Genomic DNA, 24,673 nt, shown 5'->3' with positions numbered 1-24,673 from the left:
TATATATATATATGTGTGTGTGTGTGTGTGTGTGTGTGTGTGTGGTGTGTGTGTGTGTGTGTGTGTGTGTATATATATGTATATATGTGTATATATATGTATATATATATGTATATATATATATATATATATATATATATATATATAGGTCCTCCCTATGCAATCCTCTCTATGGTGGCTGATGAGATCATTTTTTGATTCATTTAAATCAGACTTTTGAAGACTGACTGCAATTCATTTAGTACAGTGAACGGACAATCATCCATTTATTCACCACTCCATTCATTCTTCAGTCAGATGCTCAGAACTATTTCTGATAGGACTGTGTTTCCCTGTGCCAAGTGATTTGTCTTTTCTTCATTAATTTGTTTTCATTCTGTTAGTTGCTGCACAGTTGGAGATGCCAGGATCTTTTTTCTTCTTCTTTTTTTCTTTCTTTTCCTCTTTGCCCCCTTTTGTGACTAATTAGAACTTTAATTCTAATTAAATTTTATTTGAGTTACTTTTGTAGAGTTCATGAATATTTTGAGATTCAATCAAACTTTTTTTAATTTCAAAGTCAAAAGACAAAGAAAAAAAATTAGCATTCATTAGCATTGGTAAATGAATTAGGATTCATTTACCAAAAAATTTAGTTGATGAATATATATATATATATATATATATATATATATATATATATATATATGTGTGTGTGTGTGTGTGTGTGTGTGTGTGTGTGTGCAGTCATTTAACGCACATACCATTAAAACAAAGTAAGGCCTCTTTTGTTTTTTTAGGCCATATCTATGCTTGCAGCTCCACAGTGAAATTTCAGTACTGGAGTCCACCTATATTGCTTGCTCCGACCACATATACCTTATTTCACGACTTTATATATATTTAAATATATGTATATATATATAATATTGCTTGTTTGGTTTTGGGTTTCCTTCTTCTTCTTCTTTTGTTTCTTTGCTTTTTTGGACACCGTCGAGTTACATGAAGCGTGAAAGTATTATAACTTCATCTGCCAACTCCCCACCCGCGGTGAGAGGGTCACGGGTCAGAGATAGTACTGACGAATGGAACTGTCCTATAGTGGCAACACACGGGAATTTCTCTAAGCAATAAAATCCTGTGGACGGCGTAGATATCCGCCCCCACACCGTCACTGTCAGTCAATGTCTTCTATATCTACCCTGTAGATCCGGATTTGTGTAAAAATCATTAATAAAATCACAAATTCGCTTCTAGGGGAGTATATAGTGGATTTATACACAACGGCGTCGAAGGATCCAATACAGTGAGGAGAGGCCTTCAGCTACGGTTCCTGGCTGTTACAGCTTTTGTTCAGTTAGATTTTTATAAAATTCGTTCGTTTAAAAAAGAGGGGGAAAAAAGAAAGGAAGGAAAGGGGAGTTTTGTAATTTTCAAAATGCATTTGGACACATAAATACAGACGTGCATTTAAAACCACTTGTGTCTGTTCGGTGGTAAAACTCAACTATTATTTATTCTGGTCATCAGAACGCTTTGCTGTCTTCAATCCCAACTCCAGGCTGAATTGGACTTTTTATTTCTTGTTGAAAAATGATGCTGCCTGCTTCACTGTTCATTCGAGAAGGCGTGAGGGGGTGGGGGGGGGGGGGGGGATTTCGAGACGGTCAATTTTCTCGAAACAAAGGACTTTGACATCTACATCATCATTCCCGTGTTTGTGTGCGGGTCTGAGCATGAACCTTTTATCGTATAACACCAGCGAAAGCGGACTGCAACTTCTCCAATCTACCGAACGCAATATTTGTGTTTTCTTTTGCTTTAAATGTGTTTTGCCACGTTTTGATGCTGATGATTATAGAAAAAGCAATTCTGTGCAAAAGGTAGTTATAGAGAATAATCAGATTTATCAGTGGTGCATGCTGGAACTTGCTTCCCTTGTCTGCAAGCAAAAACCTTTGTTTTTCGCTGTTTTGTTAAAGTAAAAAGAAGCGACACCAAGCAGAGATTGAGACTGTGCTACATGACACTGTGTCAGTATCTGACACGAGGAAACACATCTCTCAAAGTCTGTGGCAACTTGTGTGAGATGGTCAAAGTTGGCAAGATGGGTTCCAAAACAAAGAGCGTCGTACCTCTGTTCAGTAACAACTCAAGGGCAAACGCATGGAGTGCGTGGACTCAATATGCCACGGAAGTTGATATTAGGAAGTGCGTGGAAACAAGTCCTGTTTATTCATGCTATCCCGGTCCAGGCAGAATTACTATGCGAGGCCAGTTAAAAATGTGAAATGTTGAATGGAAGCCTGTAGGAGCAAGTTTTTTCTCTATTCTTTTTTAGGGGGTGGTGGGTCTCGTCTCTAATGCAAAGGTCTGCCGGTGATTTAGGAGGTATGTAACCTGAATTAGTTGATGAATTTTCTATCGATCCCAAACAAGCCAAATTTATCTCTGACACAGTGCTGCTGCTGGGTGGCGGCGCAATAGAAGAGCCGGGCCACTCTCCAATTCTCGTTATTAGCGAAGAGCAGGAAAAAAAAAAAAAAAGCACATCCAAACACACACACATCAACTTTAAATCTACCCAGCACTTTCTTTCGGTTGCTTTTTCCACTGTATTTGTCTATTTAAAGTTCCAATCGGACGCATCAGAAGCAGAGAGGGTTCAGTTGCAATGCGGCGTGGGGCGTGTGTGTGCGTGACATCGTGTGTGTGTGTCGTGGGGGGGGGGGGGGGTACTCTTCATCTGCGCAGTACTCTTTTGCTCGACTTTGTCAAAGCAGAGTGGATTTTTTATCGTCAGTGACGCACTTTGTTAATTTTATAATTCTCTGTCTGCTGAGGTGGAGAGATATAAAGAGGAGACATATGGAGAGAGACGGGAAAAGTATTGAGCGCTCACGAACTGAGGGCATATAATAGTGCGCGTGCTGGGGCCGTGTTTATCCTTAATCCTATTTCCTTATCCGGGGTTCCTTCTGGATGTGCGCCATTGGCCGACTGTAGTCACGTGGTGTCTTAACTTTGTTCACTTGACAGAAAAGTAGGAGGGTTCAACGGAACAGGAATAACCGAAGAGTAAAGGGATGAGATATAAATTTTAGTTATATGTTTTCCAAGTAGGTGCAGTTCCACAAAAAGACAGAAATTAATGGCCATGAGCTCCTATTTGATCAACTCCAACTATGTGGACCCCAAGTTTCCACCTTGCGAGGAATACTCACAGAGTGACTATTTGCCCAGTCACTCTCCGGATTATTACAGCTCCCAGAGAGAGGAGCCTGCTCCCTTCCAGCCGGACTCTCTTTACCACCACCATCAGCACCACCCGCACCAGAACCACAACCAGCAGCAGCGAGCCGAGCCGCCATACACACAGTGCCAGCGTGGATCGCAGACCGCTTCGGTGGTGATGTCCCCACGAGGTCATGTCGTCGCCCCGACCGGACTGCAGACCACTCCACTCCCGGAGCAGAGCCACCGCTGTGATTCCGTGACACCGAGCCCGCCTCCACCTCCGTCTTGCGGTCAAACACCCCACAGCCAAAGCAGTTCTTCCCCAACAAGCACTCGTAAGGACCCCGTAGTGTACCCGTGGATGAAGAAAGTTCATGTAAACATCGGTAAGAGAAGCATACAAACTTGTTTCTCTCCCCCCCTCTCTTTTTCTTTGTGCCCGTGTATAGTCAGCTAGGTTTCCACCGTGAAAAGATCCCCCTTTTTTCCTTAGGAGTAGTAGGAGAGTAGCCTTTGGGTCAAGATTTACGATCGTCTGTTTGCGGAGCCAATATAATTACACCCTCCATAAATTTTTATTACACCTCTCCGCTGAGGTGCCTTTTGAAGTCCGATCTCTCGCTCGTCGGCTCTAATTCGTCGCCTTATGACAACTCAGACCGAGCCCATAAGTTAGCTTTTATGCTGTGATAATTTGATTTTAAGTGGCCGGGTTGTATAAACGGTGTACTTTACTCTGTCTAGCCTTCCTTCCCCAGTCGTTGTTCCATGGGAGGGAAAGTTTTATAGCAGCTGAAATATTCATGTTTATGGATCCGGTCGTAAAACACTAATGCAAGACCGAATAGCTGCAGTCTATTATAGCTTATCTGTGATGCTCTAACATACTTGCTGCATACTGGGATAAGCGGAGTCACTTTTGCACCGTAATGCACTCACTCCGCTTCGCTGTATACTTGACAAGAAAGAAGAAGAAGAAAGCTTTGTTTCTTTCATTTTCATTCTCTCTCTCTGCTTTCTCTGTTTGCTGGCTGCGTAAAAACTGTATGTTGCAGTTTTTGAAATTTTTTGAATCATTACCTAATCTGTCAGTGACTGTCGTACATATTACCCACCCCTTCACCCCTACCGCAAACATTGCTGTACCACCACCTTTTATTCCTAAACACCAAGTAATAGACGATGCTACAATCTCTCGCATAACATGCTGAAAGGGACGGTGCAATTGGCCCTGCTGCTTGCCATGATCCTGTATTGCAATGCCGGTCGTACGTTGCGCAGACGTGTCAGTACAACGCCGCTTTTCAAGCTTACATCACAACATTTGGACATCAATTGCAAGCTGGCAGTATTGCCAGGATTCCCACCACCGCAGGGCCCAGAATGACACCTGACAACACGTTTCAAAATATAATCTCCCCCTCAAAGGAGACACTGTAAAATAAACCAGCCAGGCTGTAAGCTCGGCGTCTGACAGGAAAGGATGAAAGGGGCAGTCATGTCCCATTTTGTAGATCCAAACGAATTATTATTATTATTATTATTATTATTATTATTATTATTATTATTATTACATGTTAATGCTATAACGTTCATTGTTATTATTTCTCTACAGTAAGTTCAAACTACACTGGGGGTGAGCCGAAGCGCTCGCGAACGGCCTACACGCGCCAGCAGGTTCTAGAGCTCGAGAAGGAGTTCCACTACAACCGGTACTTGACGCGCAGGCGCAGGGTGGAGATTGCGCATACGCTGTGTCTGTCGGAACGGCAGATCAAAATCTGGTTCCAGAACCGGAGGATGAAATGGAAAAAGGACCACAAGATGCCCAACACCAAGGTCCGCTCTGGAACAGGCAGCAACAATACAAACTCCCAGGCTCTAGCCGGATCCCAGAGCCGTTCTTCCGGACCACTATAGCCCATTCTTTGGCTGTTTGTCTGATGCAGGCAATTTGTCCTTCCCCCTTTGCTCCCTGAATCCCATACTGAAAAGACGGGCCTGACACGCTTGCAACCACCGGAACCTGCACTTTGGGCCGGAATGTTTTTGGTATGGGGGAGAGAGAGATGTCATAGCCGCCGTTCTGGCCCTGATCTGCGCTGATGTTTCTCACAATAATATGACCTTATGATGTAAAAAGGGATGGCAAGGGAGATTTCCTTTATATATGAAAATGATCAAAACTACCCGAAGAAGATGAAAGAACTAAGAGAACGTTGCTTTCGCCCGCTTTCATTCTTTGCCTTCCTCGCTGTACTGGTCCTTTTATAATCCTCTCTCTCCCCCCTCTCTCTCTATTATCCATCTCTCTCTCTCTATTTCTAACTCTTTCTCTCTCCTTCCCTCTGACAGAGCAAGGGGCGGTAGGCTGAAGATACTGTTCCCAGCGCGTGTGTGGTTCTTTTCCTGTTCCTTTACTATTCAAGACTTCTTTTAATTTAAAGATGTATCCTCGTTTTCATCTTTAATCATGCCAAATTCTGCCCCCGTTTGTAATGTTTACTTTGTGGGTATATAGCAAAAGGGTGAACTGCTCTTCCCAATACACCACTCCCTACGACATCCGTACTACTACTACTACACACACACACCATCACCACCACCCTCTCCCCCATTGTTACACTTAAGGCGCACGTGTAATATATTGAACTCTCCTTTGGTCAAGTGAAGCATTCTTGCACTCCATACACACTCATAGAAAAGCCACACATGCTCGCTTACCTCTATGTGTCCTTATAGTACTTTAGCATAAGATATAAACCACGATATGATCCAAAGTAACACCAGGCAGTTTGCCGTCTTGCTGTTTAAACTTCTGGTGCTTTTGTTTTGTTAAACGGCGAACTATAGTTCTTCATTTTTAGTTCTAGTTCTTTTTGAATTTAGTGTTGAATGTAAAATGTTGTTGATGCTGAGAGTGACGATGAGCGTTTTGTGATCAGTTGATTGTTCGTAATATGATGTTGTATACAAGCAAACAGTGTAACAGGGTTATTAAAGTGAAATTAAGTAATTTCCATCAACTTACAAAAGACACTAATGATCACACCAAAATCCCGGTACAGATACTTTAATGATGACAGAAACACAGCACTATACGATGTACTACCTATTACCTCAGTTCTGTGTGTGTGTGTGTGTGTGTGTGTGTGTGTGTGTGTGTGTGTGTGTGTGTGTGTGTGTGTGTGTGTGTGTGTGTGTGCTCGCGCGTGCGTTTGTGTCTCTATCTATACGCGCTGGATCGGACGATATTGATAAGTTTATTTTTTTATTTAATTTTTTTCGCTCGTTTAATGAAGTGAAAGCTTTCTGAGCTCCTATATTTTTAAAATTGTGTGAAAAATTATTATTATTATTATTATTATTATTATTATTATTATTATTATTATTATTATTATTATTATTAGTACCTGCCATACAAAAAATCTTGTGGACATTTAAAAAGACAATTCCACAACTGTGCAGCAACAGAGACATTCATACAAACAAGTATCCTCTGCATGAAAAGTGATTTATTTCTTTTTAGATCCCCCTTTGTTCCTTCTCCGCGCATTAAATGCGCGCGCACTTCATTTTCTCTTTGTCCCTTCCTCGTTTATTCTTTCACTTTGTGTCTCTTTTTGGATATTTTATTCTAAAAGTGTTATTTCTTTCCACTGATGCCATTTTCTTAACATTCCAAAGATCCCTTTCGATCGTTATTGATGAAATGGTGCTGGTGAACATGTGTTACATCCCCCGATGTGTATGTTGCTCCGTCCTCTTATTTGTAAATAGTCCATAGACATTTAAATAAATGACTGAAAACGTACCCTTTCTATCTTATTATTATTACTTGTTATTTTTCTATTTTCTATATGTAAAATGGGTTTTCTAGGAATAACAGTTTGGAGTCCTATTGAATTTTACTGTTTCTGCTCACCTCCCCAGATTTGAGTAGTAGAAGAAATGCTTCCATACACAACAGTTTCATACAATTTCAAATTTGGTTTTTCCTGCAAAGGCAAAGCAACCTGTCTTTCGAAATCAAGAGCCTGCGATGATTAATCTGTCCCGGCCGTGAGTGATCTTGGTACATTACATCCTGTAATCTCGTTTTAAATCACAAACCGTCCCTCCGTTTCGCGGCCGTCCTCCGGTTAATTTAACGGCTGCTCAGATGCGCTTGCACCGGACCGACACACCATAGGTGACAGCTCCCCTCCCTTCTTCCTTTCTGTGTGTAGTTCTGAAGAAAAAAATTAAATAGTTTCTCGGTTCGTGGTCTCTTAATGTACTAATGAGTGTAATTTTTGCACCACACTGTTTTTTATTTCTCTCTGCTCCTTTCGTTGTTTTCTGGACTGCTGAGCGCGCGCGCGCGCACACACACACACACACACACACACACACACACACACACACACACATATATATATATATATATATATATATATATATATATATATATATATATATATATATATATATATATATATATATATTACAAAAAGGGAACGGGCCCGCGCCATAGCTCAAACTCTGACAACCAAATAGATAATCAACAAGACGAATGGCTTCTTTTGTAAGGCGCGGCTCCCGTATTAATTTTCATTTTCTTTTGTTAGAACAGGTATCGAAAAATATAGAGAAAAGGGAGGGGGGCACGAGAAAATAGCATTCTTCTCGATGAACTTTAAACAAAAAAAGTGTGCCCCCCAAATTGGTTCTCTCGTATTCCTCGGCCCAGAGAAGATTCCCTATTACTTGTTGGTTGATTTCTCCCTGGGCTTCTTGCCACACAGACTCACGTTGCCCATTTATCTGTTTTCTTCCCATTTATGAGAGGTTTTTCCAGCGCAAAAAGCCACCTCCAATTAAACTGTACCCCTAGATGTGCTCGGGCAACCACTCGAGTAGTCAAAACAGTAAAATCGTACATTTCACTGTGTCATTAGTGACACATTTAATCTCGTCTTTTGTTTTTCTATATTAAACAACGTGATTTAATCCAAAGATATTAGGCCTGCATCTCCAGTTGTTAAAAGTAAGCAAACATTTTCTTCCTATATTGTGAGAACAATAGTGGTTTAATATCGCCTCCTTCACCCTGAGGCTGTATACCTCTCCTTATAATATGATATTTGTGTCCAAATGTGGTAATATCTGCTACACATCAGTTGTCCCATATTGGAAATCTGAACACATTCGCACATGTATACACACACACACGCACACACACACACACACACACACACACACACACACACACACACACACACACACACACACACACACACACACAATGACGACCTAAAGCCCCAGGGCACTCAGTTAAAATAAATGATTTGCGTGCAGGCTGACAATTTTGCATAATAAAATCCACCAAAAAATCCTTATTATTATTACTATTTATTTATTTATTTATTTATTTATTTATTTATTTATCTTCCTTTATCAACCGGGACGTTCTGCTGCTTCTGTGAAAGCAAGCAGATTTTTGTGAGGATGCCCAACCCCCACCGCACACATATCAAATCTCTGTGGAAAAAAAAATGTTCACCGCCATTATTTTCTGGACAGGACAGAGGGGACGGCCCCTTAAGAAAAATGCGAAAATTATACAAGAAACAATCATTAATCACTTGTTCTTCTTTAAACACTTCTTTTACTTTTCTTCTTCTCTATTGTCATCCGGCAGCCACACACAAGACCCCTTCTGGAGGTGGTGGTGGTTGGGGGGGTTGCCAGAGAGACAGAAGAGAAAAAAGGAGACGTCTTGGAAGACACTACGAAGACACCCCCCCCCCCCCCCCCCCCCACACACACACACACACACACACACACACCTCCTTTACACACACGCCTCCCCTTTCCACCCAAGCTATTTTTTACTCTACATAAATATGCTTCCATAAGAAGAAGAAGAAAAACTTTTTTTTCTTCCTCGTTGGAAAGAAGAAAATCTCTCCAAAGAAACTCCAACAAACCATTCAGAAATCCCTCACGACGAAGCAGAAGATGGCTCACGGGTCGATAAAAGTAAGAAAGGTAAGGGCCTGAGACTAAATTTTGTCTTTTCTTTCTCTGCTTTGGCTTCTGTTGCCTTGTGTTGTGGTGTTTTATGGTTTTATTGCCCCCCGCGCATTTGGCGAGGTCACGCTGTAAGAGCATTTACGGCCGTGGGGTCTTTGACTGCAAGCGCTTTGGGAGTGTTTGTGTTGGAATGAGCCTGTGCGTGTTTGCTGGCCACCTATACGGCCACAGATGACGGGCCGGTGTTGTGCTCTTTTTTTCCTTCAGTTTATGCAACCATTGGTGTCAACTCTGCGTCTGTTTGTCAACCACAAGATCCGACGCTTCCTAAACAGCTGCTGTTGTGCGTCGAACGTGCTACGGTGCGTCTTTTACGCATGGTATTTGTAAAGAGCCAGTTTTTGTGTGCTTTTTCAAAAGACTGATCTTTAATTTTTTATAGGTTATATAATATTATCGAGTTGCTAACTTAACAAGGATGCCTATGGAGTCCCGTATTACTCAAGGAAAATTATAAATGTTGTTGCTAATATGTGACAGAAAGGCCCACGAGAATAATTTCTGGTTCCTGGAACTTATTATGCATTTTTTCTTAGCTGCGTTTCTGCGGTTATAAAGTGTTTCTGTGGTTTAGGACCTATACCTTATAATGAGATATTGTTAGTGTATGTGTGTGTGTACTTTGTTTGCCAGGTGCAGGCTACAGACACTGCAGTGGGAATATGAATAATACGGCCTTCAGTTAGACAGGGGCGTGGGGGGGGGGGGGGGGGGAATTAAGCGAACTGAGGGGGCGCGCTGGTTAATGGATACTGTCTCGGTTGCGCTTCAAAACAATTTAGCTCGAAAACAAACGGTTCGCGAGGCTTTTCAAATGAACTGCCAATGATCGCCGGTCGCGATGCGAGCTCAGGGCCTCTGCTATCTGCTGAGCCTAACAGCGACGGCCTCAAGAAGCGCGTTCACTTCAGTTTGACCCCTTCAGAAATCAATCTGCCAGCGATTCAAATTAAGGGGTAGCGTTCTGCTAGATGGGCCTTCAACCTCTCAAGGGGACGCGTGGTGCGGCGTGATTCGATGTGTGAAAAGGAAGGACAAAACGGAATAGAAAGAAAAAAGAGAAGGAGAGTTGGAGGAGGGAAAAAAATCAATGGTCATACACGGAATGGCCAAGCTAAGGCCACAGAGGGTTCAGCCAGGGGACACGTTTTTTTCTGACCGATGAGGTCCAGTGGCTCTGAAACCAGAGGCTGACCTGTGGCTCCCCTCTTCATCCTCCACACCACACTTACCCCCTCCTAGTCCCTGTCCCCCTTGACCTCACTAGGTTGCGCTCCCTCGGACATTCCCAGACCTCCAGAGCCACCAGGCCATTTAGTCATAACAGACTGAGTTCAGGGCACTGTAACCCAGGGGTACAACAGTGATATCTCCACTCCCACACCCAAACAGACAGACAGCAGACAACTCATCCACCTCTACAGGGGTCAGTAAGAAGCCACTGTTGACTGGGACTTCAACTGAAGTGTGGTGTAGAGGTTTGAGTCATCTGAAACTACTGGAAATGTCTTTCCTTCGTTGAACGCTCTGTCGTTTAGAGAATATAACACCAGGGCTCTCTGCGTCTGGTCCTGAGAGCTAAAGTGCGAAACTGTGTCGTAGATGTGTTAGGCCTGATGCTGCACAGACCTCGATGATAATGTAAACACAGCATGCCCCTTCTGTCTGCATGGCTGCAAAAGCTGCTAGTAGTCTTTTAACTAGTGGACGTTCTCGCCTGTGTGTGTGTGTGTGTGTGTGTGTGTGTGTGTGTGTGTGTGTGTGTGTGTGTGTGTGTGTGTGTGTGTGTGTGTGTGTGTGTGCGTGTGTCTTCAATAGTACTGATTCAGCAAAGCAACAAGTATATGAACAAGAAGTTGGGAATCAGTCATAACAGTGTCTGTGTATATTTATTAAAATTATAAGACATTTCAATTACATTAAACTTCAAAGGACATTTTAAAATGAACCACTAAGAAGTAGTCAGATATTTATACATGAGCTGCTGTTTATTCACTGGTGGTGGAATCCTTAAAACTGTGATATGCACTTTGCCTTGCATCGGGAAAACCTTTGGCTCAGGTCAGCCATGTACTATAGCGTAACGATAAGATGATCGTTAATTGACAGTTTTTCCACTTACAGCAAATGTGAAGCTGGAGTGCTTCAATGCCACAGTTTACAAATAGTTTAGGACAGGACAGGTTGAAGTTTATAGAACTCTGATTTTCTGAGTATTATTGGGAATCTTTGGAAATTTCTATCATTTCTTTTTCCACAATCTGTTTTTCCCTGTGACCCAGCTGATAGTTAGCAAAATATATCTTTTTAAATGATTTGGTGTTTTCTAGTTATTACATAAGGTTTATAGGGTTGGCAAGGGTTTGTACAATCACAGTTAACTATAAAAGTATTCAGAGTAACCATTTCAATTTTTAAGGTTTGAAATGTTTAAACATGTTATGCTTATTTTGGTAGTAGTGCAACATTCGATGAGTCGGACACAGTACATACAGACACAGATGTGGGAAAACGTACAAAAGCTGTAGACCAGCTGTTTTGTTAGGATTTTTTGTTTTTGTTTTAACTTACATTTCTGTCAAGTCCCGTAAGAACTAACGGATGCAGTTTTAAAAATAGGAAAGCCATTCCAGCATGTGACAGAAAAGTGTTTTTGTGCATTTTGGTAACAAATACTGCAGTCAGGTGAATAAATCTATAATACAATATTACAATTATGTAGGGAAATTCAAACTTGATCCATCCCTCGATGTTAATGTTGAGTGTTAATGGATATTAAAATACTATAATATGATTCATAAAGGACCAATTCTTCAAGTGACTTAATGTAATTTCTACTTTGAGCTCTTGCAGTTTCACTGAAAAACAAACAAACAAACAAACAAACAAACAAACAAACAAACAAACAGTATCTCTCTTATATCGCAAAGGTCTGCTGAACTTTCCTTTACTGAAAGATACTTTATACCTGTACGCTTGTGTGAAGCGTTTTCTCTGTAGCTTGACTACTTGCTCCTGATGCTTCACTTAATCCAAAAGAAGACTTCTTTTGTAGTGTCAGGGGGATTCGCATGTAAATAACTATAAAGTAAAAGCATGAAACAGCCGGGGATCATACAGACAGATGTGACCTGCAGTTTACAGACAAGCAGCTCTTTGCTTTGCACGCTGTTTGGAGGCTCTGAGCCAACCGATGGAACTGATGTTTCAACAGCAGCTTTGCACAGGAAACAGAACACTCACACATGCAGTGGAACATCAGTTTTCAAGTGCCAGGCACCGAATATGAGCGCATGTGTTCAGCGATCGTCATAGACTGGAAGACACACAGATACACAAAAGTTACACAAACTTCTGTCTTTTCCTCCCCTCCCTCCCTCCCTCTATGGCCCGCGTTTGCTAATTGCCAGACAAATCGCCCGCTCCTTTCCCCCCGTCCTCTCTCTCTCTCTGTCTCTCTCCCTCTCTCTCTCTCTCTCTCTATCTCCCAGCATCCACGTTGCCCGAGAAATTTATTATTCTGGAGAGCTCGAGGAGCCGAAGAGGTCACAGTGTAGGCGCGCGGGCTGCAGGAGGAGGTCGTCACGAGAGATATATGGTTGCCAGGCTTTTACTGCTGCACGGGCTGAGCGCGTGCATGAGCGCGTGCGGGGGAGCAATTTAAAAGTAGACACGTATTAAGTATTAAAAAGAGAGAGCCAAATAGCGGCTGCCAAGTAGCAGCACGCGCATACACGCTCTTTGTGGATTCCAGTCTGCAGTGGCCGTGCCTGGTTAGTCAAAGGGTTTTCTAAATAATTAAATACTTTTTTTTCAATAATGTGCCAATTAATCACGAGCTCAAATATTATTATATCATTAACCCAGGCAATGAAGAATTACAGAAATTGCTAGTGTCTTGCCTTTATCAGCAATAATAACTTTATTAGTAGCAAGGACGGCAGAAGAGCTTTCGAGTGGACTTCACTGCAGAACAAAAGGAATGATGGAATGATGATTCTAATGGGGTTTAAACAACTTTTGATAATCATTTGTTTGCTTGGTTTTTGTTTCAGCTCTGCAGCTGGCTCGTATTCAACTCCAATGTTCCCGTCCCTGATAATAAATGTATAATGAAGAAATCACGTGTCAATTTGTGACCAAGTGTTGTCAGACTTCCAGTGAAATTTGAAGACAAGCAGGCCTGCAATCTGATGAAGTTACCATTGCACGATACAGCATGCAGCTCTCATATCCGTTACATGTGAGTGATAAATAGTTTTCTGTTGCCTGTATGACTAATGGCGGAGCATTAGGCCCATACAAGCCTATTTATACTGTTGGATTAACCAACTTCTCTTTACTTTTTACTGCAGCATCCTAATGACAAAGACTCACTGCCTTTTCATATAAAGTATAGTTGGAATAGTGCACTGAGAGCAGCAAATCGGAGACACGTAAGAATGAGGATTTGGTCAAATCTGCCGTTTGTTTACGTTTATTATAAGTCACTTATAATCGTTTTCAAGCATTTTAGAAAAAAAAAAGATATCTGAGTGGCATGTTCTAAAGATCTCAATCATTTACACGCTGGCTTGCCCTCAATTTCACAGTGAGGATTTCAATGAATGATGTGTCTTTAATACAGCTAGTACTTCACAGGGGCAACAAAGATAGTTGTAAATAAGGTACATTTAGTAGTATTATCAGTTCTTTTCATGCTATAATATTTATCATTGTTTCCAAAATAAGTCTGAGGTGCAGGTTAATGCTGCATTAAATACCCCGTTAAAAGGGGGGGGGGGGGGGGGGTCACTATAACTTTCTATCGTCAGTAAGGATGATAGTAAAAATCAAATGTGTATGATAAATGATATGATAAATAATTGTCTAATTATGCTTTTTGCATGTTTTTACCTTTTGGATGCTTTCTTTACGGACTCTCTGACCACCATCATGTGCATATAAATTTGAGTTTAATTCATTTTTCCTAAAAAACAAACACACATTAAGCAAAGTTGGCCATGAATTTGACGGATAAAAATATTGCTCTTAATTTTTTTGTCCAGTTTTCCATTCCATTCCATTTTGATGTTTTTACAGATTTGTTCCTCACAATCTTGTAAAGTGAAAATCTGACAGCCAACTTCGACTGCCCTGCCCCATATCAATCAACCCTGCAGTTTATATCACGCTCTATTATTGATATTACAACACAATAAATAAACTGTACGCGGATATATTAGCTGCTCGCTAATATCTTATACGATATAAATTACTGTGAAGCCATAACAGACTACAATATGAAACTAATCCATACTTTTTCCATTTTCCCTTTAAAATGAACTAAAGTGAGCCACTAGCCCACCTGTCTGATGAAAAAACGGCCACACAGTTGTGGTTGTGTTTTCTAATTATTCCATGCAGGCGAGGTTCGAACAGGATTCTGAATAATAATAATAATAATAATAATAATAATAATAATAATAATAATAATAATAATAATAATGTTGCCATAAATAATAATGTGACTTAGTTCATTATATAGATCAGAGAAGAAGACAAAGAAGGAGGAGTAAAAGAAGATAGTCCTTCTGTTTTAGGATGTTTAAAACTATACTCGTGAAACTGACCCGGGGACGTCACCGCTTTAATCTCAGAGCGGAGGGAAGACCTCACGTCTCGCATGTGCAGAAGAATATTAGGGGGGGAAATGGTTGTATGCGTACTGCTATCTCGAGACAGATTTACGAGGCGCAGTAAAAGGCAACGTGTCGGGGCAGGCTAAATCAATCTCTCTCTCTCCCTTTCATTGTCTCCCCTGTTTCTCTCACACACATCTCCCACTACTATTACTACTACTACTACTGCGACTACTGATATTATTATTATTATTATTATTATTATTATTATTATTATTATTATTATTATTAGACATTTTCTCACCTAGAATATGTGAGCGATAAATCACATCTCGGCACTTTCATTTTCAGGCCATTATCCATCTTAACAAAAGATTTCTCTCTTTTTATTCAAAACTTAGTTAATCATTAACGACGAGGAAGAATCTACCTGTCTATCTACCATCACTGACCTAGAAAGCCCCAGGATCTCAAAGAACTCAGTCTTTCCAAGTGCCAACTCTCAGTTCTACTGATAAATCTTAAACTAGCCATTTGAAGCTAGCGTGGATCGCGCGGTGTTGTGTTGTAATGCTGAGTATAAGTGAATTATTCGAGGAGTATAAATGTAAAATAATGCATGGGTCATTTTGTTCTCATGATATGAATGGATAAAGATGCAGATGAGTGAAAATTCCTCCGCTCGTTGCTTTTGGGACGTTTTGAAACGGTTTGGTGTTTTGCGGTAATGGCTTTGCATGCGGTTGTGCCAAGTTTACAGGGCTGATTCGTATGGCTGTTGTCAGGCCGGCCCAGGTCTTCGCTGCTGCTTATCTTAGCTGTTGTTTCAAACTGTGATTGCTATAATTTATGGCCGTCATTAAAGACGCCATCATCACCACGGCAAATGTTTGATTTCAATCTTGTTGTGGGTAAAAATCTCCGCGGTGCTGGCAGCGTAAATTTAAAGGAGTATCTGCATGTTTTTAGTGCATCAGAAAGAAGAAATAAATACACGTCCAAGCAGGTCTGTCACTGATAATAGTTTACAGCCACATTTGTTTCCTTTTGCCAATTATTTGGAGACGTGTCATGGGTAGATTGCATTTTTAAAAGCAAACTGGCCAGTTGCATTTCTGTACTGCACTTTTGAGAAAGCTACTCTTTGTTTGCCAATATTGCTCTTTTGTGTCCTTTGTCACTTGAATAGAAATATTTTTACCTTTCCCTGACGGTTTTGGTAAGTCCCTAAAAGAGGATCCTTTATGTTTTAAAGGATGATTTTCTAAAAGCTCTTTAAAAGTCTCTCCATCGCCATGAGGGGAAAATCAGCGCTTTCTTGAGGATCCCGAGGCCCATGCTTTGACCTTGAAGTGTTTCTTATTTGCTACTTAGCAGCTAGGTTAGCCTTCAGAGCCTCAACATTTTTTTCTACTCCAAGTCTCTATTGTTCTGCTGGAGTCGGCTCGAGCTTTGGTAGCACGCAATAGAAGGATTCCAACGTTCTATTGTTGCAGCTCAGTCGGCCTCACGGCGGGGGTTTTGTCAGTTCGCTGTTTCTTCATCTACTCTTTTCTTTTCTTTCTTCCTCTGCGGTGTCTTTCTCTTTTTTGTTTTGTTTTTGTGAGAGCTCTCTTCTCTTCTTTGCTACTTTACCGAACTCGAAATAAGTAATACAAATCTCATTCTAATCGAATTACACTTCGCCACCGCACTAAAATCTTCTTAATGGGATTAAAAAAAGTAAGGTGAAGTTGGATAATCGAGTCCAAGCAAAATATTTAATTCTGAATTTTATTATCATATAGAGTTAGGAGAAAAGCCTGCCTTATATTTAGTTTTGAGTTTCCAGACGCCTAACAGGATGTCTGTCCTAATTATCAAACAAACGGATTTGAGGAAATTTGTTCCCACTGACACAGATGGCAGGTAGTCTTTGCTACCGTTAAATATTTAGTTTAGCTTCAAGACTGGCGTGAATATGACACCGAAACAAGAAAAATACCCCCCCCCCCCCAGCGCTGTGTATCTGATAAATTATTGCCGCCATCATCGGGTATTTCCTTTTTCTAGAAACACTGAAATATAGCACAGGCTCAAATGTAAGACGGAGCAACGGAAGGAATCCCGCTTCTTTGGTCGGCTGACGGCGAGCTGAGAAAGAGATGACAGTGAGCAATAACGAAGAACGAGTGTGAGGCGTGCAGTCATTTTTAAAAGACGAATTCATCTTTTATCGGCCCCTCTGTGTGTCTGTCCCAGGCCTCCACTGCTTTACCCTACACACGAACATCCTCCGACTGAAAAGTCAACACAAGTGTTTCCTTTTCTTCTTCTTCTTCTTCTTTTTTTTTTTACTTCATTTGGACTCCTGCATGCATGCATGCAACCACGGGCCCGTGTAGGTCCCACAAACGGAGAGAGCCCCCACCACCACTACCGCCAAACACCTCCCGCCCCGAACAACACGTCACGTGATTCATTAAATAATTAATGCAGAGGTTGTAGAATGGATATGTCTTCGTCAGGAATATAACGGCGGACGTGCCGCTGCTCTTGACGTAGAACTGTCCTTTCACCCCCCCCCCCCCCCCCCCAAAAAAAAAAAAAAAAAAAACAGCGGGGAGAGAGAGCGAGAAGAAAAAATAGAAAGAGAGGGGGAGAGAGGGGGAAAAGAGGAGACACCAAGAAACACCAACAGAGAGAGGGGGAGTGAGAGAGAGAGAGAGAGAGAGAGAGAGAGAGAGAGAGAGAGAGAGAGAGAAAAAGAGAAAAGATAGAGGGAGGCTGCAATAAAACAAATTTGGACGGGCGTGTATCTTGCGGGTCGTTGTGGACACCGTGAGTATTGCGGAAGGAAAGGAACTGCATGGGGGGAAACCACACTCCTTCCTCATCTTCTCCGCCGCTGCGCCGCCTTCTCCCGCATCCCTCTCTGTGAATCATAGGCTACTTTAACATCGTGGTAAATATTGCCCCCCAAATACTCGTCTTTCGCCGTGTGTTTTTTATGTCGTGCATGTTTCTGTCGTGTTGTTTACACATCACCCCCCACCTATCATCATCACCATCAGCCATTGTTTATGGGTTGTAGCGTGCAGCCGAGCAGCCTGCAAACCAGAGAGTGAGAGAGAGAGAGAGAGAGCGGTGCAATGCTAGCCGACGGCTGTTTATATTTTAAGAAACACTTGGATATTCTTCTCCATCTTTCGTCCATCACTTCATGTCTGCTTTTACATCTCTCTCTATCTGTCTGACTCTCTGTCCATTCCTCTCTCTCTCTCTCTCTTTCTCTCACCCTCTCCCTCCCTCTCTCTCTCTCGTTTCCCCCTCTCTCTCCCAGCTAGCTACTTCTCTTGATTTATTGTAAGGCTCGGTGTCAGCGTGCGGCCGGGGCTGCCGTTGTGTGTTTGTGAGGGAGCGCTGTTGTTTATGGCGCTGCCCACGATAAATCACGGTTTCCTGCGCTGTGTGTAAGACGGCGGGGGAAAATGACGGTCGATGGACCGACGGTACAGGGGAAAGAGGAAGGAGAGCAGGAAGAGTTCACGCCACGGCTGCGCCACTGGCTCCTCTTTCCCCTTCCTCCTCTTCCGGCTCAATTTCCACTTAACCTCTCTCGTCCTTCTCGGCCCCCACGCACGCCCCTGTGTTTTCTTTCTTTTTTATTCTTTTTGTCCTTTAGCTTTGTTTTTACACTTTAATTATTACTCCGGGCGTTTCGGGTTTTCCCGCTTCAGTATGACAGTATTTGGCTGTAGCTTTCAGGTCTTGAATTACTGAGACGACCAATTAACGGGAGATTTGTTTAAATTTGGCACACTGGGGCACGGCTCGGCCGGCATGAAATCTCATAAAAAGGACCAATGGGCCAGGAAAAGCTCATCTATCTAGCCGGGAGGCAGAAATGAATCCAAGTAACTCAGCCAAGGAATTCGGACTAAAGATGGAAATGACAAGGAAACCTTGTTGATCTTCATTAAGTCCCTGGTTTGTAAATGAAATGCAATCATTAGGCTGCTTTCTGCACTGAAACAGGCTTTGCAGTGAAGATGGACTTTTTACGTACCAACAAACCTAACTGCATCTTATTGTACATTTTAAATTATCTACTGTTAGGCGCTATGTGGCATCAACTTTAACTTAATGCAACAAATAAAGTTTTGTTTCTCCTTATTGCCAATTTTCTGTGGATGCCCGTCGGAATGGAGCTGTTCGCCATTACACATGTCAGAGCTCAGTGTCTCTGCTTTGGCTCAAATCCTCCACCGTGAGTCAGAGCTTCTAATGTGGTGAGCAAAATAAGATGCAGACATGGGAGGACCTTCCTCTCTATTTCCCCATCCATGTTTATATTCACACGTGTCTGCTATTAAGCTGGGTGCATTTCGTGTGCCCTCTTGTAATGGAAAGTCAGACACTATGAGATGTTCCGATTTTTTGTCGTTGCCATTGCCAGTAGGTGTGTGTGTGTGTGTGTGTGTGTGTGTGTGTGTGTGTGTGTGTGTGTGTGTGTGTGTGTGTGTGTGTGTGAGAGAGAGAGAGAGAGAGAGAAGGGAGGGAAGGAGAGCAGGGCAGGTAAATTTCATCGGCTAATCTCATAGCTCACAATGGCTCTACACAGTGTACTAGGCTTGCTGCGTTGTTTTGGTGTGATACATTTGCAACATTGCAAACAACGAACTGCAAGACTTTTTTACAGATTTTAGTGCTATTAATATTATTTTATTAATATTTTTATTACAAATTACAAAACAATAGGGTTGGTATTGGAACTGATGGATGTGCCCCTCGAATCGTTTTACAATTAAGGCCGGGCCCCTTTGCAGCATGATCCTCTCTCTCCCTCAGTAGTCTCGCTCCCCGCTTGGCCATCAGCAGCAGTGTAAACCTTAGCTTAACCAAATTAGAGCTTCTCCGCCGGCCTCCCATCACATAATAACGACAGCAGCAACAAAAGGCGGTGCTTTTCAAGATGTGTATTCCTGCTCTCCGCAGCCCTGTCAAAAACAATATCTCGCCTCATTTCTGTAGACAGAAAAGGGGGTGGATGGTGGCACCAACCCCCAATACCCTCACGCATACACGCACATAAACACACACACACACATGTATGTAGATGACGTTTCCACAACTGCAGCATTGAAATAGTGCTTGAATTATTTTATCTTATTTTATCTCAGCCATGTGTCCACAGTTAGGTATGTTTGGTATGACAAGATAGTTCCAGCTCAGACTCATCTGAAATAATTGAAATGTTTGAAACGGTGCTGAGAAATGATATCGCGCCCTGTCTGACATCCATTCAAGCTGCTGCTGTTATCCACGTTTAACTTCTCTGAGACCGAACTGTGTTCACTCGGTCCGGTATTTGTGTAGCCTTATGTTCTGTAATACAAATGTGTAAAGAAGATAATATTAGGCATTAATGTGTTACTGAGGCGTGCCTTCTATTGAAAGACCACAAATAACTGACGCTGAAATTAATGTTTACACCGAAACCCGCTGCAGGGCAATTGTAACACTGGCAGCTCGTTTTAGCAGAGAATAAAAGAGGCAGCTAAAATGCTATTGGAATAAAAAATAAGCATTTGTTCACGGGTTGCTTTCCACTCTATAATTACAATGGTCAGAAAAATAAAAAGTAAAGACAATATTTGATCATAATATGTTAACTATTAACTGTCTTTTTTGGCCAATTAACCAAATGTGAAATACCTATGCATGGAGAGTCCGCAACTGTACAAAAGACGGCACAGATGTTCAAAGCTAACGTTATCATATTACAGTACATGTTTCAATATCACTGGTATTGTCGGTCGCGGTTTTGGTGATACGCGTATTTTTTCTCATTAAGAGCAGTTTGTCGAAGTACCTTCCTTTTCATCCTTTATCGGTGCATTGCTTGTTTTCTTGTGTTGCTCTTACGTCCTACGTTTCTGTTAATATTCACTGTGATTGAAGCATCCTTTTATTGCACATGTTCAAAGACAAGGTACAATCCTACGCATCTTAAAGAGAAGCAAAAGCAAGTAGGCACAAGACACAAGACCTCACACAAGGCATCTTCCCACTCACTGCTGAGACTGGCAGCCATATTGACTGCTTCACTGTTCTTTTTCCCTAGCAGGAAATATTTTCAGTCCTGGGAGCGACCATTCTGAAAAGAGTGAATCATTCTTTTAAAAATTGTATTTAAATTATTTAGTTCAGTTTTAACGCCCTCTCTATTTACACACAAGCTAGAGATATAGTAGCCACAAATTAACGCAATAAAATGACATGTAACCTTTGTGCGGCACATACATCCGTATAGAGACAGTGGGATTTTGTGAAATTATACATATGTATGTTACATAGCAAAAATGTTTTTGTTGTGACCACATTTAAAAAAAATAATCATAAAGTGTATTTAAAATACTCTGTTCATGCAAATGAAATCCAAATGAAGAAGCAACACTGTTGAACTGAACAGTGCTCAAAATGTGTCCCACTTCTAGCAGAAGACTGGTGCCTAAAGTTAAACTGATTTCTTTTTTTAATTTTTAATTGTATTTTTCAATATATCGTGCTCAATAGTCGCTTGCAGAAAATCCCAGTTTAACTGCCTGCTAGCGGGTAAAGCGAAAAACAAGGGAAAAAAACGAAAAACGAAACGAAAATGGAAATCGAAAGACAGAGAAGAGTAGGGTTTCCTCAAAAACAGTCAAAACATAAATCCGAGGAATACTCGGCCTCATAAATCTGCAGCTGCTGGACGTTAACGAGGGAGAGATTTAGCGTGGGAAAAATAATGTTTACAAAAACCGGTTACATTCTTTTAAAGGACCCCTAACATGAAAGATTTATTACAGTACAAACACACAATTAACCAATGTAAGCACGACGATATCTCATTATTATTATTATTATTATTATTATTATTATTATTATTATTATTAATAAACCTAAAATCCCATATCTCTTACTGGCCGGAGTTAACCACTCTCATGCTCCGCGCGCCAGGTACTTCCAGAGCTCTTTCTTGCGCGGAGACGATTACCAGTTCGAAAATAAATCAGTAAGAATCCTTCTGCTAATTTATAAACGTCTGCGTGAAGGTAGTGATTCGAAGCTTGTGAAAAATGAGACGCTGAAACCGTATCCAAAACCCGAGAGTTCCATTTTTTCTCTCCCTTCATCACCCATTTGAACCGGGCCGGAGAGCCAGCACAAGCGCGATAAGACAGCCCGAGCTGCTGAGGCGGAAATGTTTCCACCAGGAGTGGAGGGAGAGAGCAGGCGCGAACTGATTTCCTTTCTCCGTTCTCTTTCTTCTATCATAACAGAAAACTAAAAATACCGGCTTTACTTTTGTGTAATTGAACTTGTCTCTCGCGTACTCATTCGCGCTCTCTCTCTCTTTATCTCTCATTGTGTGTGTAGAGGGCATGTTTACAAGCGTGGGCAGATGACACACGTGTACCTTTTACAAGCGTGAATTGCACACGAATTTTTTCCCTTTTGTGTGTGTGGTGGTGGTGGGGGGCAAGTGCATCTGTTTGTATCGGAGCAAGTAAAGATAAACAGGATTTAAAATCCACACGTACAAAGTAGATTAGAATACTGTTGCTATAACGCTTCACATCTAGTCACCGTTGTATATCACATCAACATCATAGATTTGAACACATAAATAGACATATATCTCTTGGTTGCGTGGTTGTATGCAACTTTTGAACCTTAACATTAATAATGAATACATCGGAGATCTTAAAGTAATTGCGCATAGGCTAAAATCGCCCACTAAATGTGTAAAACCAAGCGAGGTGGACATGGTTCCCCTCTGTGAACGCGCAGGTCAAATCACAGCGGAATTTCTGCTCTCTCGGCCTCCTTCTCCCTCTTCCTCTCCTCTGATCGCGCTCAGTTTGACGCCATGTAATAACCAACATCTGGCCTTTGCGCAGGCAGTATGAACAGGCAGGTTACGGTGAACCTCGCTAACCCTTCTGGTGCACCTTAACCACACTCCCCTATTGGACAGGAACAAAACCAGAACTCCCTTTTCTCCCTCCCAGATTCCCCAGGTTGTCTAGGTTGTCAGACTGCAAACTGCTTCAGGAACAGTTCACAGTGTCAAGCCGCCTGTCCAGAAAAGCAGGGACCGCCGAGAGAAGAGACTATATTCCAGCGGTAACCAAAGAAGCAGTTACGACGCGCCTGAAGATACGTGTTTTAGGCTTAAACGTAGATTGCTTTGGTCTGCAGAGGTTTTAGCTCACCAAGGTTACTCATTGCTAGTAGTAGCACAGGAGATAATAATAATAATAATAATAATAATAATAATAATAATAATAATAATAATAATAATAATGGTGAATTTTGTTAGCGTGCACCAAAAGAGAGCGAGGGAAGATGAAGACGAAGATAGAGAATGGCAAAGGAGGACTGCGTGACCCTCTTTTTAGTTAAACGAAAGAGAAGCGAAGAAAGGGAAGGAGCAGCGAAAAGCAGCCCAGGGAATACAGCGTCACCCTCAATCCAGGAAAGCTCTATCCGTTTTTATTCTGAAGTCCAGCTCAGAAAGAGGCCCACCGGAGCTCAGCAGTCTCCCAAACGTTAGTCGAGTGGACAGTGTCAACTCGGACGACAGAACAGACAAACGTGAGCCCTGGATGTGGCTCTGACCAGGAACGTACCAGCCCGCTACAAGGGGAGTTTTACACCATAAGGCGGAGGGGGTGAGCGCGTGCATGCGGTGTGTCGTTTAGGGTAAAGTAGCACCGCGAGCCCCAGACCAAGCAGGTTCCGTCAGCGTGCTTGCTGTAGGCTTGACTGCTGGAGATTTATAGCAGAGCCGCTCCAGATTTATGTCTTTTCCCAAACCGGTCGTGCAAACGCTTGGCGTCTCCTTTACGCCGTGTCACAGAAGCGCCATAATGAGCTCACCAGTGCTATAATAACAGGTAACGGTGCAGTTTAAACGTCGGCTTTAATTGGCATAAATAACGTTTTAGTGCCATTTTGGACTCCAACCTCTAGGAGCGACTGCTTGTATTTAAGTACAATTAATTAAAAGAAAATACGCCCAAGCCTTTCGGAGAGGATTCAGTGGTCATCCTAACTGTAGCTAGTGTGTCCGTCCGTGTCCAAAACAGACTGAACCCAGGAAAAACCGAACACCAGGAGGATATCCATCTGGAAAGACACGCCAAGAGCGCAGGTAAGGTCTGTCGGGCTGCTTCTTGCTCAGTGTCCCCGTGCTTATTCCCGAGGCGTCCCCATTCCACACACTCCACCGCTCGACATGTCATTAATTATCTGTTGTGTGACCGCGGTCCCTCTCAAACTCGCACAGGCATCCATGGGGTGAAACCGCGTGCAAGCTCTATTGCTAGCCAACACTTTTTCTGTGCGCGCGTGCGTGTAGGCAGCTGAAGACAGATGCATCCGAATTGGTAACAGAAAATAGGGCGAACTCTGTCTCTTACTTTCTCAACCTCCCTGCTCACTCGCCCCACATTTGGAAAGCAGTATACCTGCTAGACTAATTGAGGTGTTAGTATGTGCATGTTAGCATGCGTGCGTAGGGCAGAGAGAATGAGTCTCTGCGATTAGGGACATGGCTGCTATGTATAAAGAAGGAAGATGCATGCTAGCCACGACGAAATTTGGGATAGTGTGACGATTGCTTACTCAAAAAATCAACCCCCATCTCACCCTTTGGCCCCACAAAACAGATATTAGCTCCAACCAATTTTAAACGAAACGGTTATCAATAGACGTCGAATTACAAA

The 24,673-nt window shown here is 42.1% G+C and overlaps 2 protein-coding genes across 11 annotated transcripts in view; both read left to right on the top strand.

Annotated features, from left to right (window-relative positions):
• The window catches only part of hoxb3a (homeobox B3a), a 78,982-nt gene that overhangs the window by 32,856 nt on the left and 21,453 nt on the right, over positions 1-24,673 (top strand). For 3 of the 10 annotated variants that reach the window (XM_040049258.1, XM_040049259.1, XM_040049256.1), the window contains exon 2: positions 8,900-9,249. The exons of 3 other annotated variants lie outside the window; for them this stretch is intronic. The gene's annotated coding sequence lies outside the window, so the exon portion shown is untranslated. Of the gene's footprint in view, positions 1-8,899; positions 9,250-17,591; positions 24,100-24,673 lie in introns of those variants that run through there. 4 more of the 10 variants (XM_040049267.1, XM_040049262.1, XM_040049261.1 and 1 more) reach the window with 2 other exon arrangements.
• hoxb4a (homeobox B4a) lies at positions 704-7,030 on the top strand. Its single transcript, XM_040049278.1, has 2 exons — positions 704-3,602; positions 4,832-7,030. Exons 1-2 carry the CDS (start codon positions 3,131-3,133, stop codon positions 5,134-5,136), a joined length of 777 nt encoding a protein of 258 aa, XP_039905212.1. The 5' UTR covers positions 704-3,130; the 3' UTR covers positions 5,137-7,030.

The sequence above is a fragment of the Simochromis diagramma genome, unplaced genomic scaffold (genome assembly GCF_900408965.1).
Source record: "Simochromis diagramma unplaced genomic scaffold, fSimDia1.1 OVJJ01000517.1, whole genome shotgun sequence".
Classification (NCBI taxonomy): domain Eukaryota; kingdom Metazoa; phylum Chordata; class Actinopteri; order Cichliformes; family Cichlidae; genus Simochromis; species Simochromis diagramma.
This window is presented reverse-complemented; position numbering and strand designations above follow the sequence as displayed.

Coding starts and splice junctions, on each gene's coding strand:
- hoxb4a (XM_040049278.1), top strand. CDS start 3,131: ATGGCCATGAGCTCCTATTTGATCAACTCCAACTATGTGGACCCCAAG. Junction 3,603..4,831: donor GAAAGTTCATGTAAACATCG/GTAAGAGAAGCA, acceptor ATTTCTCTACAG/TAAGTTCAAACTACACTGGG.